The sequence below is a fragment of the Aulonocara stuartgranti genome (genome assembly GCF_965226115.1).
Source record: "Aulonocara stuartgranti genome assembly, chromosome: 7".
NCBI classification, from domain to species: Eukaryota; Metazoa; Chordata; class Actinopteri; order Cichliformes; family Cichlidae; genus Aulonocara; species Aulonocara stuartgranti.
In genome coordinates this window covers 25664865-25684716 of record NC_138945.1, presented here as the reverse complement: position 1 = coordinate 25684716, position 19852 = coordinate 25664865, and the positions used below count along the sequence as shown (strand labels likewise).

The window sequence follows — 19852 nt, the reverse complement described above, 5'->3', positions numbered from 1 at the left end:
CTAACCTCAGGTTTCTACAAATGCGATTAGTCACAGCAACTTTCTTTCTTTCTTTTTTTTTTTTTTTTACAAACAGTAGGCCCAGTAGGCGGGTGTGTTTAGTTTTTTCTCTTAATAAATGAAACCATCATTTAGAAAATGTGTTCTATATTTACCCCGGTTTTTAGTGTCTAACAATACTTTTTGTTTGATTTTAAGCATCTACTCTGTCTGACAGTATTGAGCTAGTTATTCTCATTTTTTCCTCAGGAAGTAGTAGTACGAATGGCATGTCACAGAAGTTTTAAATGTAAAAATAAACTTAACAACGACCTACAGTCATAGATCTGTGGTTATCAAAGCTTGTTGTTAGCATTAGGTCAAGGCTGTAAGGCAAATTCCTACATGTTTTATATTATTTGCTGATATTGCACAGACTCTGGGAAGCTAAAAGGAACGAGTTGAAGCAGGAGAAACATTTCCCCCATTTATGTTTGTCAAATGCAAACTGAGATTACAATCTGAAACAGTTACGTTGTGAATGGTACAGTTTTAAAGAAAGAGCGATAAAGTATGCAGAGTTGGATATGACAGTGTAGTGCATTAGGAAATACAGCACATACTTACAAAAAAAGCCCACACATGTCTTGAAAGATAAAATAATAACTTGTTTTTGCACCTTTGTGTGAGGAAGTGAATATGAAACTCGACTAACATTACCATATTGAGAATGGGAGGGGAATAAAAAAACTTCTGCTAACTGAATGAGATCTTATCAAATTGGTTCAAGCGTGCTCCCCCCCCCCCCCCCCCAAAAAAAAAAAAAAAACCTAACGGGTTGAGACCACAGCTGTGGATCAGATATAAGCAGCTCTTGCAGTTCACCCACAGATGTGAGGAAGGAAACCTTCCAGAGACTAACAGAAGATGGCCCTGCTTACATTTGCCCTGCTTCTCTCCATCGCTCTCCAAGGCTGTGGTAAGACAATAAAATAAAGTATAGTGATGAGATTAATTAAAGTGAAGGTTATTAATGAAAATTTCTTCCTGTAGCCTTGACTTACAGCAGCGGTGGTTTGGAAAGCGTTCCTGAAGAGTTAAAAGTAAGTGATTTCTCATAGTTAAGCCATGTTTTACATTTAAATCAGGGGTGTCAAACATAAGTGACGGGGGCCAGAATCAGCTCTGCAAGGACTCCAATTCAGTCCACTGGACGGCTTTGGAAAATCTTTTCATGAGTCTTACCCAGTGTTGGTCAAGTTACTTGAAAAAAGTAATCAGTAACTAATTACTGATTAGTTCCCCAAAAAAGTAATCCCGTTACTTTACTGATTACTTATTTTCAAAAGTAATTAATTACTTAGTTACTTTTTTAAAAAACACGATTTACAACCTGAAGAGGTGATAAAGCGATAGATCTTTCAGCCCAATTCTACTTTTTCTACATAATCCATCATACAAAATGTAATCAAATGGAAAAGTCTCTTTTTAAAACTTGTTTTATCAGTTTTAATCTTTTAACTTTATGCATCAAACAAAAATAAAATTATATGCACCATTCTCTGACTTGAAGAAATTAATTTAACATTTAAACCTATTTTCTGCACATTCCAGCACATAAAATAAAATATTTTTTGTGTTTACACTCAGTCTTTCAAATAGATGCAAGTAAAACACAGCAGAAAATAAATAAAGTCAAAGACTAGTGGTCCCTTTGCTCTATTTTCACCTGTAAAGCAGGAATGGGGTAGGCGGAGGTTTACTTACTTTGAAAAGTAATCAGATTACAGTAGCGCGTTACTGCCCATCTCTGGTCTTACCGCATTGCCTACTAATAAAGGCCTCCTGCATGGCCACTCAAAGTAGACCAAAATAAATAAGTAAAAGACATGAAAGTAAAAGTATGTTGTGTGTTTTTTTCACTACTGACTATAGAAATTTCTAATTTGTTCAATGCGTGAGGTCTTTTATTTACTTCAGCAGCATTTCTTTGTCATGTAGAAAACCTGAGATGAACTGTAGAAATTACATTTCTTTTTCTTATGTTAAAATATCTCAGGCAGTCAATGTGTAGTCTTTAAACTCACAGGAGGGGAAACTTCACTTGTCCGGCCCACTTATGATCAAAGAGGGCTGTATGTGGCCCTCGATGTGAAAAGAGTTGGACATCTGTAATTTAAAATTTAGTAGTAGTTAGTAAAAAGGAAAAAACTCACATAATTTCCCTGAGTACCATGAACATGTTTGCAGACTTTTTCCCTAAAACTCTTTTTTTTTGTGGGGAATTGTAATGACACTATAGGAGTGTGTGATACTTTAGCACTGCTCACAGTGAGGGCAAAAGCAAATGTAAGGGCGCAGTGTTGAGAAGTGAGATTTTCATTTCTTCAAAATGAAGAAGTCTGCTGTTACGCGTCGAGTTATAAAAGGTTGTAAAAGTTTTACCACCTACTTTTGAATCCAGATTGAATAAACTTTAAACCAAACTAAACTGTGCCCACAGCACAGAGATCCCAACAAACCTAGATTTAGGGTATTAATTTATGTTCATCATGTGATTTTGTTTTTCAGACCGGAGATGTTTGCCAAGACTGCACCAAAATATTTGAACTCCTTGTTGACATGCTTTCCAATGCAGACCTGCAGGTGAGTACACCTGGTGCCCGAGGAGCAAACACATTCCTAAATGTTCAAATTTGCTCGCTGATAATGTTATCCACATCTTCCATTCCCATATTAAATATATTATATAAGATTAAAATATGAGACCTGTGGCATGAATAAAGAAAAACTAAATATTTTACATTCCAGGAATTTTTAGTGTAATCTTATCATCTAGAGCACATTTTTCACCTTCGGAGATGTAAATAATCTGTAACCAGTTGTGCATGTCTTAAAAACACACACACCAAACTAAAGGTCACTTCATAGTTTTGGTGGTGAGCCACTTCCTATTTTTTCCAAGAAAAGTTGAAATGAAATTTACCATTCAAATTTTGTTCACACACTCACACACACACACACACACACACACACACACACACACACACACACACACACACTTGACTTCCAAGATCCTCTTTTGATCTAGCCTGATCTGGTTTACAGGCTCCAAAGACAGAAATAAGTTGGGTTTTTTTTTTTATCACGTATGTTGATAAACATTGATATAAAAGAGGATGTACACATGGAAAGATGCAGAGAAAGATGTTTGGGATTTATTACATAGTATGTGTCTGGAGCTTATGTAGCACAGCAGCATGCTGGTGTGAAGTCAAGCAATGCCTTTATTTAATGAACACAGCAGTATTGTGAACACCCCTTGTTTTCCTTTTTCACACTGACATGGAGTGATGTATATATAAAAAAAGAAACAACACATTAGTGTCTGAATATTTGAGTTTCACCAAACACCGCATTGCTCAGTGTCCACGCTTCACCTTTAAATCGGTTCTGCCGCTACGAAGTAACACCTAAAAAATACCAGCGTTTAATCACATGTCACTGTATCAGTGCACACTGTTAATCTCAAAAAACAAAAATGAACCAAATATCTGTTTAAAAAAAACAAACAAAACTGTTACACAATACTGTGCAAAAGTCTTGAACCACCCCTCGTTTTGTTGTGTTTTGCTGGGGAAAAGGTGCAGTGGTTCATTGCAATGTGTAAGCATACATGGAAATACAGCGTAAGAGACAAAAACAGAGTCTGATTCTAATGAGGTTGAAAGTCAGTATTTGGTATGACCTCCTTTATTCTTCAACACACCCTGAACTGTTTTCGTGTTATCTCTTAATATTCTTATTAGTCTTCAGAAATAGTTCTCCAGGCTTCTTGAAGGACATTCAAAGCTCTTCTTTGGATGTCGGCTGCCTTTTGTTCTGCTCTCTGTCAAGATGATCCCACACTGCTTCAATAATGCTGAGCTCTGAGAGGCCCATCCATTACCATTAGAGGCAGGCACACTACTGGATAAAATGCATCCCCACACAACAGGAGATGCCAGATGGCTGTAAACACTCACTGTTGGATCGCTTTACTGAGCTCCTCTGAAAATGACTTAAACCCAAAATTTTTCAAATGATGATTCATCACTCCATAAGTCCTGTTGCCACTGATTTTCAGTGTAATTTGGTCAACCTTCTCTTGTTATTTCCCTTCCTTAAGAGTGGCTTCCTGACAACCACCCTGTCCACTCAGACTCAATCTCTTGTTAGGCAATGATGAACACTTATCCTCTATTTGTCCAGTTTCCTGAAACTTTTTACGGACACGCTGCACCTGTCTGCCAACCTTTGATTAGGTTGGTGCAAAAATACTACTAATACTAGGGTTTTGATGCTTGAATGCATCATAGGTCAGTATTAAGTGTCTTAACAAGAAAAGGGTTCCTCAAGACTTTTAAATAGTATTATATAGAGGAAAATATGAAAACATAAATAAAAAGTAACATATGCCTTGTTCTCAACCACTACCACATGACACCATAGTAAACAAGTCTGGGAAAAAAAAAACCCCTGCTACTGTTAGGCACAAATAGAAAACTGAATAGTATTCATTCAGTTCACTTGTTAACTCTGTGACTGTTAAGATTTTGTACTGAAGCTTTATATCCACAACACTGATTCTGGTTTAGGGCCTCACATAGTATTAGTAGGTGGTTAATGAACATGTTGTGATTGGATGAAAGCTAAAGGGGCAGAAGACAGGGGGGCGATCGTGATTGATTGAATCTTTATTTTGAACATGTTGAAAAAGTACAACAAAATAGAATTAAAAGAGACAAATGAACAAAGCAAAACAAAAGGAAAACGAGCAACCAGCGGGGCGATCGTGGCTCAAGAGTTGGGAGTTCGCCTTGTAATTGGAAGGTTGCCAGTTCGAGCCCCAGCTCAGACAGTCTCGGTCGTTGTGTCCTTGGGCAAGACACTTCACCTACCGCCCACTGGTGTTGGCCAGAAGGGCCGATGGCACGATATGGCAGCCTCGCTTCTGTCAGTCTGCCCCAGGGCAGCTGTGGCTACAACTGTAGCTTGCCTTGCCTTCCACTAGTGTGTGAATGGGTGGATGACTGGGTGTGTCAAGCGCTTTGGGGTCCCTAGGGGGGACTAGTAAAAGCACTATACAAATACAGGCCATTTAAATGCATTTTAATAAATCAACAAGTTTATTTATGTAATGTGAAAAAAAAAAAATGCCACACCTGCTCTGCTTACTTAGCTGAAGACAAATGGGGCTACCAGTCTTTAAGTCAATATTCTGACTCACCGCTTTATTCTGCACAGAAAAAGATCATGAATGGCATTGAAAGCGTGTGTGCACTCATGCACGGTCCAGCTGCCAATCTCTGCAAACAAGAGGTGGAGAAGATGTTCCCACTGGCCATCAATTTTGTTACTTCCATCTTGGTAAGTCTGAGAAGTCCAAAACCAGATGCATCCTTGAGTATGGCATTTCTGACACTGAGAAGTCAGTAAACATGTTTTCCTCTCTTCCACAGAAACCAGCGGAGGTGTGCAAAATCCTCGGGCTCTGCAGCTCTTGTGATAAAGAGCAGATGCTCAGCTATTTTGCCCAGGAGGCCCTTCAGGCTGCTGTGACAAGTGATAATGTGAGTATCTGAAGTTTAGAAAGACACATTGCGGGGAGAAAAAAAAAAAAAAAACATTGTGCTGAACTCTTGCCATTTATGTGCCTCAATCAGGTGAAGCCTTCAACCGAATGCTCCTTCTGCACCTTCCTCATCAAGACTTTGGAGGGTTTGCTTCCCAAAGAAAGAACAGAGGTGAAACACGGTTATACCGCACATAAAAACAGTACTTCCTTGTGCTGCACACAGACACTTAAAAGCAATCAGACCACACAGCTGAGAGTAATCACTGCCCGTGTTTTTTTTTTGTTTTGTTTTTTTTAACTCTGCTCCTCTTCTACAGGAAGCAGTGGTCAAGCTGCTGGAAGAGATCTGCCATATTCTGCCGGCCTCCTACCGCAACCAGTGTGAGACTGTGATCGACAAGGTCAGCAGGACAGTGCTGGATGCAATACTGGCTTATGCGACCCCGCAGGCCATCTGTCACCTCATGCACTTCTGTAAAGGGGAAGAATCTCTGCTTGTGGGTCAGTTTGTTCTCCCTTGCTTCTATTGCAGTGATTGTGATCGTTTACTTAATATGTCATATGTTGGACACAAAATCTCCAGAGACCAGGATGTCCAATAATTTGTCTTGTACATGCTTTATATTTAAAAAAAAAGTTTAAGTGCAGACCTAATATGGCATAATTATACATTAGTTACAACTGCATCATTCATGCATTACAGTACTTTTTAGGCCCAGGAACTGAGATTTAAATTTGATGCATCCGTCTAATCTGAAAGCACAAATCAAAGTATACAAAACGTCCCTTTAAAGAATTCTCAGTTAGCAAGTGAACTTTCTTCTATCTCCTGCTTTAAACCTGCAGATCCATGCACTCTGACAACATACAGATGCAGAGACGTCAAGACTGCTCTCAAGTGCGGAGTAAGTAAACCTCTATTACAATGAATTCACCCGTTCAGCTTTCAGACACTGCAGTATTACATGCGACGCATGTCTCACTTTGTGCAGACTCTGTTCTACTGCCACAAATTTGCCTGGAAGCCTCTGAACTACAACACAATCTGAAGGATTAAGGTGGGTGTACATTGATTTCACACAAACTGTAATCAAAGTAAAAAAAACATGCAGTCTCAATAACACAACTTCTTTTCAAAGCAGATCCAATAAGAGTCAGCGTGGTGGACGCAGCAGATATTTCATCGAGCACCAAATCTTCATCAGCAGCATTTTAACAGTATTTCACATCCCAATTTGATTTCTTACTGCATACTGTAATTTTTGCATTATATATTCAGCCTGCACAGAGTTATGAAATGCAGAAAACATTGTGTTTAAGTGTCATCTTTACTCCGCTACTGCTACTTCTTGTAGCAGAGTAAATATTACTGGCTCAGAGTTAGATTTCACTTATTGCCTTTGTGCTTTTTTTTTTTTTTTTAATATACCAACCATTTCTCAAGTTTCCTGTCTCTTCTTTAATAAAGTGTTTTTGTAGTGTTTCCCAGCTGACTTGACAACATATCCTTTGCTGTTAAATAGACTTATGTTTGAGATTTAGAAGTCAAATGAGGTAAAAGTGTTTGAGTCGACTGCTGAATGTAGGGTGGGCAGATATTTTAGTCTTTAGTCATCTTCCTACTTTCAAGTCAGCAGTTTGGAAGAAGTAATAAAGCACAAATAGAGACCGGAAGTGTTCGTCTTTACCACCTCGCAGACAGGATCACTTCTGCTTTATTTAAAAACATGAAAGTGTCATCTACAGCAGCACAGTTTAAAGATGTTGAAGTTAGCCCTTCACATAAAACAAGCACAGCCTGTAAGCACAAAGCAAGGGTGCATTTTATTTCAACAGTTTAAGAGAAAGTCAACAACAAATCACACTCGGAAACGCCAAAGACGGAAACTAGCCTTGGGGTTGTCAGGGTCAAAATGGTAAGTTGTGTACTTTGAGGTAGGGGAAGAGGAAATTTGCAAGAGGAGAAAAGGCACTTTTTTTTTTTTTTACCCCCCATGTTTAGCAACTGCTGGCAGACTTAAATGATTTTAAAAAACAAAAACTGAACAAGGGAGGGAGTGCTCCTCAAACACATCGTCCACAGGAGACATGTAAACAGGCTGGTTTCTCTGTACAACACCAACTACTATTTTCTCCATCTGTGGATGAGCGAGAGGAGACAAAGTTTAAAAAGTAGGTTCCTTAATTTAAATAACCAGTGTGACATTAGCCCGTCAGCCACAGCATCCTGTTATTGTGATTGCATCCTGATGCGTTTGCTGCATGCCTGAAGGAGCACGATGAAAAAATAAAATCTTACCAAACACTGCAACATTAATATATCACTTTAAGCATGCGCCAAGTCTGAATGAACGCAGTCACATAAATGCGACACCTGCATCTCTGTGGGTTGCTCAACTCACAAGACAGCAACCTAGAAATAAATACACTGGACATGGCAAGTTATCCCACCAACTCTTCCACTCGGCGGCAAGATTAAAACAGTCGTCTACAACTGATCTCTCCCTCCCTCTGTCAGAGGTTGTGTGTGAGGGTGCAGATGTCAATAAGCGCAAGTAGTCTTTTGCACAAATGCCAGATATAAAGCCTGCAGGATGACCGTAACTATTGTGGGAGTGTCTGAACAAAGGTGAGGGGAACATTAACCCTCTTTCAGACATGTTTGCCAGATTTGTAGGAGCAATTTAAATCTGTAGTACATGCAACGAGCCACAAGGTGGTGCTACAGGAGTCAGACTAAAAACCCTACTTCACTATAATTTTGGGGAACACAGCACCATCTAGCTGCATGATGCAGGCATATTTTAAACCTGCCAATAACCAACACAGGAACATCCAAATGCTGCAAGCCTGAGTTGAATCAGCATTTAGGTGAGAAGTGCAACAGGAAAAGCATTTAAAGGCAAAAACTCCATAAAAGCCTCAGGTTTGAATCTAGCCAGGGTCTGACAATCACACATACATGAACAATCTAGAGTTTTAGCAAAAAAGTGTATCAGTCTCTTTAAAAGAACAGCAGTTATCTCAGAACAGTTTCTCATGGAAACATTTGATTTGTCACAATCATAGCCCACAATGTATGGCATTAAATATGAATACATCGCTTTAAAAACAAATATTTTAAAAGAAAAGCTTCTTTTACAACTTCTGCATTCGATTAACAGCATCTGTACATGCAATATGCGTTTTAGGTAACCTTAAAACTACTAACTGAAGCTGTGCGGTGCTCACATCTTTGTGATGTAGCTTTACTCTTCATGTTCCACTTTCCCATTGAGTTCAGGCGGGACAAACCAGGATAGGCAACAAGATTGGGAAAAGTTTTCAGAATTTAAAAAATAAAATCGACTTGACAAACATTCAGTTGTCCCTCCTTGCTAGTCAAACTTAGGTCCCACATTCAAACACCATCATAAAATATTTAAGTACGGTGTTTCCATGAGATAAAGGCAGCCCCTGCTTAGAGGTGACGGAGCCCAGGTTTCTCTGTAATACACCCAGACTCTGTCTCGGTAATGCCAAGTACTGTGCCTTCATCTTGGTCAGCAGAACGTTGACACATTTAACATCATTTGTAACATTCACATGGTTTTAAAGCCTACAAAATAAATCGAGGTACAGCCCAACATAACCACGAGATCATAGCAGCTTCTGACTTCTCTGTAAAACGTCAGAAAACACTGGCCTGAAGGGACAGCACAAACAAAAATAGAAATAAATAGAAAACTGTAGCGTTTGACCCATCTTTGCCATCAAGAGGTTTATAAAAAAAAATATACATTTTTTTTTTTTTTAAAAAGGAGTGCAAGTGGAATAGAAGACGTTTCTGTACTGTGTAGTTACCGTCAAGTTAGACAAAACATTTCCACTGATCACTTCTAAAACTACACTGCAGTGAGATTCTGAATTTGAAGGTTGTGGAATACTAGAAGTGTTTTCATTACTGTATGCAAGTATGGTTTTAATATGGAGGTGTCAATAATACCAGATTTGCTGACATACAAATCGGTGCACTCTTTCCATAGGTGTGCCAGGAAACATGATCGCCATTAATTATGCAAAAGAAAAAGAAATGCACCAGAAATTATTTGAATCTGGCCGCAGCGCTTAAACTCTGGTCTTGGCAACTGAACTGAAATAGCCATTTTTTTTCTCTGCAGGGATGTGTACCAACATGTGGATAAAGGGCATTTTGTATGTAGCAAAGGCTGTCAAAGTGTGGCTGTTTGTGAGAGGACGAATTTTAAAAAGGGAGAAGACTGGAAGAAGGATGACAGATACAAGGCCCATTAAACAGGAGGGGGGTGTTCAGTACATCAGCTTCTTTGGCACCTCCCATGAAAAGACGTCACGACCAAAGTGACCGTAAGCTGCTGTGTGCTGGTAGATGGGCTTCTTCAGGTCAAGATCCCTGAAACAAGAATTAAATAGAGTGACTCGCCAGCTAAACATTTCTGCTCTTGGTAGTCGGCATCACAAATGCAGTTTGGTTAAAGGAACGGTTTTAACAACATACAATAGCTGAAACTTGTTGTTTAGAGATGTTAAAAACACAAGATTGTAGAGGAATGTTATATCATATAACTCAAATACACATGCCAATGTTTTACCTCATTAACAGACTAGGTTCCATTTTGAGAGTTTTCTGACATTTAGGCCCCAGACCCCAAGAGAGAGGGAATAACGTCTGATTGGGTGAATGCCAGTTTCACTGCTGAAATATAGAGAAGTAAAACCACCTACTTTGTGCCCAATTTCACCTACCAACTACTTGCCAGCTGGTCAAGGAATCCACATTTTTCTCCGTAGTAACCGTAGGCTGCCAGATGCTCAGACCAGTTTCTAGGCCTGTACAGCTAAGGGCTTAGACTACATGACTAGCTTTTTTATGCCTCTTGTTTAAAACCAAATGACAACGATCCTAATAAAACAGAACTAAAGTGCAGGTTTGGTAGCAAAGACCTGATACTGTCACAGAATACCTGACAATAACTCCTGGACGGAGGTCAAAGTTCTTGTTCACAATGTCCAGCAGCTCCCTTTCACTCTTCTGGGAGGTCCCGTAGTGGAAGATTGAGACAGAGAGGGGATGGGAAACACCAATGGCATAGGATACCTAAAACAATTGTTAATCATAAACACATCATTCAAAAATAATGACAGGAGAGACATTTTAACACCAAAGCACTCCACATGTGCTTTAGTACACTGATTATAGTCAAAAAGCTTCTCCAATTCAATTGTGAGTGTGATGATACAGAGCTGATCATTGCTGCAGTTAAGCCCAGGAATAGTGAGCTTACGGACAAGCTGCAGAGACCAGTTAGAACTGCTCACCACTTGATTTGCTTTCCCAATAGAGCAGCATTGAGAACTTTTTAACTGTAGAGTACATTTTACAACACATACTGTACACACTGATCAACAACTCAAGTCTAGGCAGTCACAGAAAATATTTTCTATGCTCTTAGAAAGCACAGGAATCCAATACCAGCAAATGAAAATCCAGAGCAAGATGCAATGATGCATGTACAATGGTAACAGGTTTTTGCAGACAAATTAAATATGAAAACATTAAAAGGTGATTAAACCAACAAGCAGAATTCAATAGATGACAAGCTGGTGCATGACTGTCTACGGGGAGCTGTAAACACTGCTTTTTGTGAGATGTAAAACCATGAATTTGAGTACCTTCAGTTCTAGAGGCAGCTGAGTTTTAAATCCCATTATATGCAGGTTTTAGATTGAGTAAAACTGATATACTGTGTACTCACCTGGACCAAGACACGCTTGCAGAGCCCAGCTTTTACTAGAGATTTGGCCACCCAACGGGCAGCGTAGGCTGCAGAGCGGTCTACCTTTGTGTAGTCCTTCCCAGAAAAAGCTCCACCGCCATGGGCTCCCCAACCCCCGTAAGTATCGACAATAATCTTACGCCCGGTCAGTCCAGCATCACCCTGCCAGAAGTAAAGGTGGAGGTATTAGTCCATTAAATCTCACTAGAAAGTTTAATGACCTTAGTGTGACAGCATGGCTGCCTTCAAAAGGTTTACAGCTTTTGTTTCACCTGTGGTCCTCCAATGACAAAGCGCCCACTGGGCTGCAGGTGGTAGATTGTCTCATCGTCAAGAAACCCGCTGGGAACCACGGCTTTCACCACCCGCTCCTTCAGAGAGCAACGCATCTCATCCAAACCTACGGCCTCATCGTGTTGCACAGAGATCACAATTGTGTGGACGCGCAGAGGTACCATGGCTCCTCTATCCTGCCTGTACAGAACAGTCACCTGAGGGAGAAAACAAAGACAGGTGATGGCTCCAGCTAGTATGATCACAGGCTTGAACAAACGTAAGCAAAACAGTTTGCAGGAACATCTGCAATAATAATGACATGCATCTGTATTTACCACAAATATTTTCACTGCCTGTGGCTAAAGCATTGATAGTTAATGTGAGGATGTCTTTTAGCTAACAGTATCTTTCCAAAAACAGCATAAAAACCCACAACACAAATCTTCATTTCTTGCAGAGCTCCCAAAATGTAGGACAGACAGTATTGTCCAATTTTATCTGAACTATAAATATAAATTGTATAAAGATGATGTAGCTTCTGTGTTTGAAAAGTGAAACCTGTGCACAAAAGCTTTAAATCTGCAATGTTTTTAAGGTCCACCAGGTGGAGATACCTGCAGCTGGCCTATGGGAGGACTGCTTTCTTTTTTCACATTGCTTTTCTGGTCTTTCTCCTTTAGATAACAGTAGTGGGGAAATGAGGGATTAGGGGGAAAGACATGCAGCAGTGAACCTTTGATTGGAGTTGAACTTGGGCTGTTGCGTTTAGCTTTTCAACACAGTCACCTGCTTACTATGCAAGATAAACTGGTGCACAGGAAAGACTAAGAGTCAACATGTTCAAGTGAGAATGTACTCTTTACAAGTCAGTTTTGTAAACTGTCTTAACACATCCCATCAGAAAGGAGGATAATCCATGGCATGACTTGTCTACCAAGTTGTTAGCCAATGAGTGTGCAGTTTCACAGTCAAACCCTCTCCTCACATCAGGTTTTACAAAAAAAAAAAAAAAAAATTATTTTGAGGCTTCAAAGCTGGACTTCCAGAACTAATGAGTGGCATCATGGTAGCTACATCCACCCATCCAACTTTTACACCGTCTGTGTGAGTGAAACTTTATAAACTGCATCAAAAATGTACAAGAGTCAACAGCAAATGCACCAAAACAGGAACAGAGGGCACCAAGCACTTTAAACACAGAATATAAAATATTACCATTCATTATTTATACACAGTATTAAGATTTCCCTTTTACAGCATGTCAAAGCAGGAACTCAACATTCAAACCACACTTAAATCTGCAAATACTGTCTAAATTATTCAGTACAGTCAGAAATAGGGTTACAGCCAATTACCAACTAACCATAAGTGTACAAACTGAAGAGGAGGAAAAACAAAAGCCGAACAAAGGAAGGAAATAAACAAACTTAGCTTCCACCTACACTTATAACTTAAAGAACTGGCTCCAAACTGTAAATATACTTTGACCACATACCTGAGTCTTGGAATCGGGGCGGAGCCAGGGCAGCTCTCCATTTCTGCGCAATTCAGCCATCTTGGCATTGAGCTTGTGAGCCAGGACAATGGTAAGCGGCATGCACTCCTCTGTCTCATCAGTGGCATACCCAAACATCAGACCCTGCCACAGTTGCAGTCATGTGTCAAATCATTAAATGATTTACCAAATCATTAAAGTACATTACTGCTACATTTCTGGCTTCAGTTACTTGGCTCTAGACAAAATGTAAGAATCAGCTGACCTGATCACCGGCTCCAACATCCTCCTCTTTGCGATCCAGGTGAACGCCCTGGGCAATGTCAGGGGACTGCTGCTCCAAAGCCACCAGCACATTGCAAGTCTTGTAATCAAAGCCTATAAATCCCCCAAAATAAGCCTCAGTAAAATGTTTCAGCTTATCATTATACGTCAAAATAAAGTAGTATTAGGACAAATTTTGCATCTACTGAATTTGTCACTATGTGCAAACAAGATCTGTAGACCAACTATAGTTGATAATAATTTTAAAAAAAAGTTCAAGAATCTTTCAGCCTACGTCCATGATATCAGTGGCATTAAGCCAGAGTGGTGGCACAAGTCTTTTTATGAAAGGGTAATAATCAGACTTCAAGATTTACTGTAATTTTCTCCAAGAGAGAAGAGAGTTACCATTACTTTTCTTTCTTTGGCCTTTTGGATACAACTGCACACATTTGAACCGGAGCTAAACTCACAGCTAGCTGATCTTACCTTTCGAAGAGTCGTTATAGCCAATATGTTTAATTGTGTCCCTGACAACCTTCTGGTAGTCCACATTAGCCCTGGAGGTGATTTCCCCAGCCAACAGGATCATCCCAGTCTTGGCAACAGTTTCTGAGGACAAAAAACAAAACCATATGCAGTGAAAGCAATGAAAATGGCCTGAAGAAAATGCAGTTCATTAACAACTGTTGCCATGTCTGCACCTAAACCCCACCCTAGGGCAGAACTCTGAAAGCACATGATAGATCATTTGAATACAAGCCCCTAAAAACAACATTTTAAGAAAGTACATTTTCAGACTGGTATTGTTTCAGAGATTTGTAACATGCCCAATTTTGCATAGATATGGTTCAACAGTGGATCATGTGCCATAGTTTAAAAAAAAAGAAAAAAGAAAAAAAAAGAAGAAAAAAAAAAAGCCTTTATGGTTGGCCCTGCCTCTTTGACTTACCACATGCTACTTTGGCATCAGGATCTTGTCTGAGGTGTGCATCCAACACGGCATCGCTGATTTGGTCACAGATTTTATCTGTGGAGCAAAATAAGCACAACAGTTTAATGCGATTCCTTAGTTTGGTTGGTAAAATGACGATAACAGCTGATATTTTACTTCATAATTAAATGAATGAAACATTAAATTATGCATATTATAAAAAGCCAAGTCTCAAATTAATAATTACGATCATTAAGAGAAGGTTTTACACTTCTTGCCACTTAAGACTGGATAATGACTAGTTTTCAATCAATTGTAACAAAAGCAAAAATCATTTCAATACAGAACAGATGCAAAGATATTTGTGCTTGCCCTTTCATGATGTAGTTTCCACATTTGATTGCTTGAATGCAAAGAAATTGAAACCCATAGCCTAAACTCCATATCCACATATTTGGAGGCCTTTAACTATAGTATAAGACCAACCATAGTGTGTTGGTCTTCAACTTCAACATTTCCAAAAAACAAATTTTAGAACCGGTGTGACAGGATTTACAAACAGACTATTCAGCTTTCAGGTTGTTGAAGCAGTTTTTCTTCCCTTCTAACTGCAAAGGCTGTAAACGGGACTACTTTGCCCTCAGAGTTGAGCACTAGCCCCTGCAGTGCCTGTATTTAGGAGTACTGGTAAGCCTATTATCTGTTGCAACAGAGCTGTCCCAGTATGAGACTGAGAACTGTAGCACACTGTGTCCCAAGCTGCTCAATAATTCTTCAATTAAAGCATGCAAGACCTCAGTTTTGGCTTCTTGTAAGTCTTTTCACTGAAAAGATTTAACTAGTCTTGTCACAGCGTTTTTAATGATGGCTTAAGTGCTCTAGTAAGCCCTTACAGTGAATTAGCCAACACAAAAGCAGTCCTGCCACAGGCCCGAGCCTCATTAAGCTTATTAAGTTAGGTTTTTGTTTGAGCTGTTTAGGAGAGGTGTCAGTGTGCGACTTGAAAAGTGGCGATAAAGCAGGACAAATCAACTCTCCGACAAATTAAGCATTATTATCTGTCTGAACTTATGATATGATGCAGTGCTAAAAGGTAGCCAAGGGTCCTAAATAAACACAAATTTGCGTGTATTGCCAACACCCCCAACGGGATAAAACATCTGACTGCTGACGGAGAGATGGGGTGGATGTGATTGACAAGCACCAACAGTCCGGGATAACGTGGTGTTAGCATACCAGCTAGCCGCCATGCAGCTAGCATGCAACAGTGACTTTGAGCTTTCAAATAAACTATTCCCTTAACTTCTAAGGAGTATAAATGATTACAGGTAGAGTCTGTAAGGTATGTGGGAAACTTTACATTTTGTATAAACTGTTTAACAGTCCACAAAACAGAAGCCGAGCAGGCCATTCTTTCATTCATGTTTTTTGAGTTAAAACGTTCTAAATATCAGTTTTATTCAGCTTTAGAGTTTAGCCGAAATTAGACTGCTCCAGCCAGTGTAACTTTTAGCCCTTTCCCTTTTAAAACAACCTTTACATTCACTTAAATCACGTCGTGTCCTCTTCTTTGTGTCCCTTTTACTTAATATTCCCTGACTTTACTGTTCAAAAGTAAATTAAACAAGCCACTGAAATTATTATTTCTAGCTTTTCCATAAACTCCACTCAGACATGCCAAGCTAGCAGCGGTACCCAACCTTGTTTGACAGGCTAACAGGATGCTAAGCTAATTATTATGGTCAAGGAGGAGGAGGGAGGAAACTACCTCACAGACAGGGAATGGCACGTTAAAACTTACCGGGGTGTCCTTCTCCAACTGACTCAGAAGAGAAGAGGAAGCAGTCTTCATCGTAAACCGAGCTGCTGTTGTTAATGAAACCGTTCATCTGGTAGTTCATTTTAGCCACTCTTAGCTTACAAGCTAGCCGACTATATACCCACTACACAGCTTTAATAGAAAACCGGGAGACACGTTTTACACCTTCACTAGGGTCACCTGCTTCTCTCACACATACACACGCACACACAAAGCGACAACCACAGTTAAAGTTCAGGGAAAACAGGACGGACCAGACAGCTGAATTTATGGTCTGCACGAATTTCCTCAGACCCCTCAAATCATTGCTCTGCAGCCAATGTTATTGTTGAGCACAGACCATGTGGTGCTCATGGGCGTGTTCATACCAAGAGCTAAACGCCAAATGGCGCTGAAGACAAATTGCTCAAGTGACTCAAGTGAACCCTGAGATCTGCTGCACGCTGTGTTTCGTTGTGTTTAGTATTTGGAAAGCAGTTTCCAACGTTTGTGACAAGATGTTATGGTCTAGAATGTGGAAATACAAAAATAAGAACCCTAATAAACCATGATTGCACTATTAAAATATGTGCCATGAGAGGGATTAATTTATAGCGCGATTGTAAATACGTAAAGGATAAATTTCCACTGTACTGTGTGCAAAGTGTTTTCATTTTTTTTTTATATTTGTACTGAAAACATTATGAGATGTGCAAAGAGAATAGGAAGATGTCAAACAGTTTTTTGGGAAAATTACAATTTTTGTAATACCCTCTGCACACCAGCACAATGGATTTAAATCAAACAATTAACATGTGATTCAAGTAGAGACTTTCAGATTTAATTAAAGGGGTTTAGCAAATGTATTGCATTAACTGTTTAGAAAGTACAGCCACTTTCAGAGGCTCAAATGCAACTGAGCAATTGACTGACAAGCAGTTTCATGGCCATGTGATGTCTTTCCCCCGATAATTCACAAAAAAATTAAGCAGATAAGTTGATTCTAAGCATCCAACCTTTGGTAGCTTTCCACTGGAACACTCAATAAGAGGTCCAAAGGGAAGAATGTGCAAATGAAGACTGAAAAACCAGAGAAACAGCAACAACTTTAGGAAGAAATTCAGTGAGCAGCTCAGCACCACCAAAAGGCCTAAAACATGACAGGAAACAGCTTAAGTGGATGATGACAGAATTGTTTCCATGGTCAAGAAAAACAGATAACAAAACATCTAACATAGTGAAGAAGGAGGAATGTAAATACAAATGGGTTTTAGAACAAGATGCAAACCACTGGTTACACCCAAAAATAGGAAAGTCAGATTAGACTTTGCCAGAAAACATCCAAAAGAGAGCACAGTTCTGGAAAAAACATTATACAGATGAAACCAAAACAAATTTGCACCATAATGATCGTGGAGAAGGAGAGAAACAGCTAATGATCTGAAGCATATCACATTATCTGTCAAACATGTTGGAGTCAATGTTATTGCATGGGCATGTATGGGTACCAGTGAAACTGGGTCACTAGCATTTATTGATAATGTGACCGCTGATAGAAGTAACAGCATGAACTGTGAAGTGTACAAGGCTATACTCGCTACGCATGTTCAGCCATATGCTGCAAAACTGATGACTCAAAGCGACCCAAGAGTTTCACAAGATAAAGAAATGTCTTCAGTGGTGACGCAGTCGCCTGATTTCTGTAATTCTTAATCATATTATGTAATACTATTGTTAAACCCACAAACTGCACTCCAGTCACATCTTGATCCACTTTTAAATCCACCATGTTGGTGTACATAGGCAAAACTACAAGAGATATGTCATTGACCAAAGATCTACTGTACTTTTGGAAGTCAAAGCTTTGCATCTATTTTTTCAATAAGGTGCCACATTTATTATTTGATGCTGAAGAAATTCAAAAGTAATGTTAATGTAATGAGATCACACTCCATGTTTTTGTAATCCCAACTTTAAAAAACGTTATTTGTGTTCTGGGATAGATAGAAGAACTAGAATTAGTGTCATAATCCATTAGATTAATTAATGAATTATTAAGGGACACCAAATAGCTCCAAAATGGTACAGCCACATGAGGGCATCTCACCTTCATTTAGGCAGAACCACATAAGTATATAATGGAAATATATCTTCTCCAATGGTAAAGTGAATTGGAATTAGAGTCCTGTTTTCTAACAATATGCTAACTGATTCAGGATCTGAGATGCAACTCTTATTTGTCTTATTTATTTATCCATTTATTTCAGTTTCACCGTTGTATGGTTAGTCCATCAAGTGCATTTGATCAGCAACATCTGGTTTATACTTACCCTCTTATTTACTATGGAAGCATTAAGTGTGTACTTATTTTTTCACATGACCACAGGTAAAGTTTCTTTTTCATGTGACTTGCTCAGATAAGGATTCCTTTTTTCTTATGCTTTTTCATCATCTTTGGTTTTGGATCTTGGATCTTGTTGGTTAGAGTTCTTAACATTGACTCAACATTGACTTCTTGTTGGACATTCAAAAGAAAGACTTTTTACCTTTTTGAAAACACCTTTTTAAGTCCAGCATGCACTCTACACATACATGCAAAAATATAAGTCGAGTCCACGTCTCTTATGTTTTCTGTTCATGACTGATGGATGGCCAACTACGTGAAAAAATAGGTACCCTGCTTGTGTCAAAATTTGATTGATGGCCCCAGCCTTGACCTTTTGACCCTACCGGAAGTACTCCGGAAGTGTCTTATCGATTCCATATGTGTGACTAATCGCATCCGGTGGAGGAAAAAAGGAGGGGTGGTTCCTGGGGGGATCAGAGAGGGAGGGTTCAGGGGGGTGACGCAGCAGATTTCTGTTGAGTCAGTGCAGTCCACAGACAAACTCATAGTTTGAATTCTGTTTAAATATTATGACAATGTGATCTTGATATCCTTTTTCTCAGAAAAGAACTATTTCTTTTTTTCAATAGTGGATGTATTTTACTTTCTTATATTACAGGCACAATAAAATAAAAACCTTTAAGATTATCTGACTAGTAACGGATTGCATTTTATTTATATATATATATATACATATATATCCAGTGCCTGGGTGGAGGTAAGCGCTTGTAATGACAAAAGAAGGACTTTCTATCTGCTTGTAACCTACAGGCTGCCCACCTCGTATGTGTAAAAAAACCATAAATAACCCTCATGAAAAAAGCGCAGCGCCCGTACTCAGAAATCGGCGCCAAATAATTTTATTAAAACACCCTCGGATGAGGTATTGTGCGGGAAAGACTTTTCTTTGTTTTAGAGTGACTTTTCCGACAGGTTTTCTCATTAGCAGAAACTCTCGACAGACAGAAACTCTAAAAGAAAAAGTTCTTGTTTTACGCACATCAAGGAGGAGTCAACAACCCCTCTAATCGTTATTAGTATTTCTTAATGCCTCCAGCCAAGAAAAGAATTTCATAAAGGCCCCAACTCCTTGTACGTGCAAAATAACCCAGATGACTACGCCAGATGGAAGTATAGCCGGAAGCGTGGCAGGGACTTTCCCTTTGACCTTCATCCTGCTCCATGATCAGCCGTTAAATCTTTCCTCAATATTGCTGTAATGTAACAACAAAGTTAGTTTTTTAAGATCAGACAGTTCCCAAAACATTCCTTACACACCCCCGCAGTCACTGAATTAGCATCTGTGGC

General features: G+C 39.3%; 2 protein-coding genes across 2 annotated transcripts; one reads left to right on the top strand and one right to left on the bottom strand.

Moving 5' to 3' along the window:
* Positions 1-825: 825 nt before the first annotated feature.
* sftpba (surfactant protein Ba) lies at positions 826-7089 on the top strand. The gene is made up of 10 exons (XM_082542746.1): positions 826-958; positions 1033-1082; positions 2551-2625; positions 5266-5388; positions 5481-5591; positions 5685-5765; positions 5914-6097; positions 6443-6501; positions 6589-6654; positions 6739-7089. Exons 1-9 carry the CDS (start codon positions 907-909, stop codon positions 6643-6645), a joined length of 792 nt encoding a protein of 263 aa, XP_082398872.1. The 5' UTR covers positions 826-906; the 3' UTR covers positions 6646-6654; positions 6739-7089.
* A 184-nt stretch (positions 7090-7273) lies between these two features.
* Positions 7274-16510, bottom strand: mat2aa (methionine adenosyltransferase 2Aa). Its single transcript, XM_082542745.1, has 9 exons — positions 16162-16510; positions 14379-14456; positions 13916-14038; positions 13428-13540; positions 13163-13306; positions 11664-11882; positions 11371-11553; positions 10579-10712; positions 7274-10007 (listed from the first exon to the last, which is right to left on the bottom strand). Exons 1-9 carry the CDS (start codon positions 16259-16261, stop codon positions 9905-9907), a joined length of 1197 nt encoding a protein of 398 aa, XP_082398871.1. The 5' UTR covers positions 16262-16510; the 3' UTR covers positions 7274-9904.
* Positions 16511-19852: the final 3342 nt, after the last annotated feature.

Coding starts and splice junctions, on each gene's coding strand:
- sftpba (XM_082542746.1), top strand. CDS start 907: ATGGCCCTGCTTACATTTGCCCTGCTTCTCTCCATCGCTCTCCAAGGC. Junction 1,083..2,550: donor GCGTTCCTGAAGAGTTAAAA/GTAAGTGATTTC, acceptor TTTGTTTTTCAG/ACCGGAGATGTTTGCCAAGA. Junction 5,389..5,480: donor ATTTTGTTACTTCCATCTTG/GTAAGTCTGAGA, acceptor TCTCTTCCACAG/AAACCAGCGGAGGTGTGCAA.
- mat2aa (XM_082542745.1), bottom strand. CDS start 16,261: ATGAACTACCAGATGAACGGTTTCATTAACAACAGCAGCTCGGTTTAC. Junction 13,541..13,915: donor CTATAACGACTCTTCGAAAG/GTAAGATCAGCT, acceptor GGGGATTTATAG/GCTTTGATTACAAGACTTGC. Junction 10,713..11,370: donor GCAAGCGTGTCTTGGTCCAG/GTGAGTACACAG, acceptor CAATTGTTTTAG/GTATCCTATGCCATTGGTGT.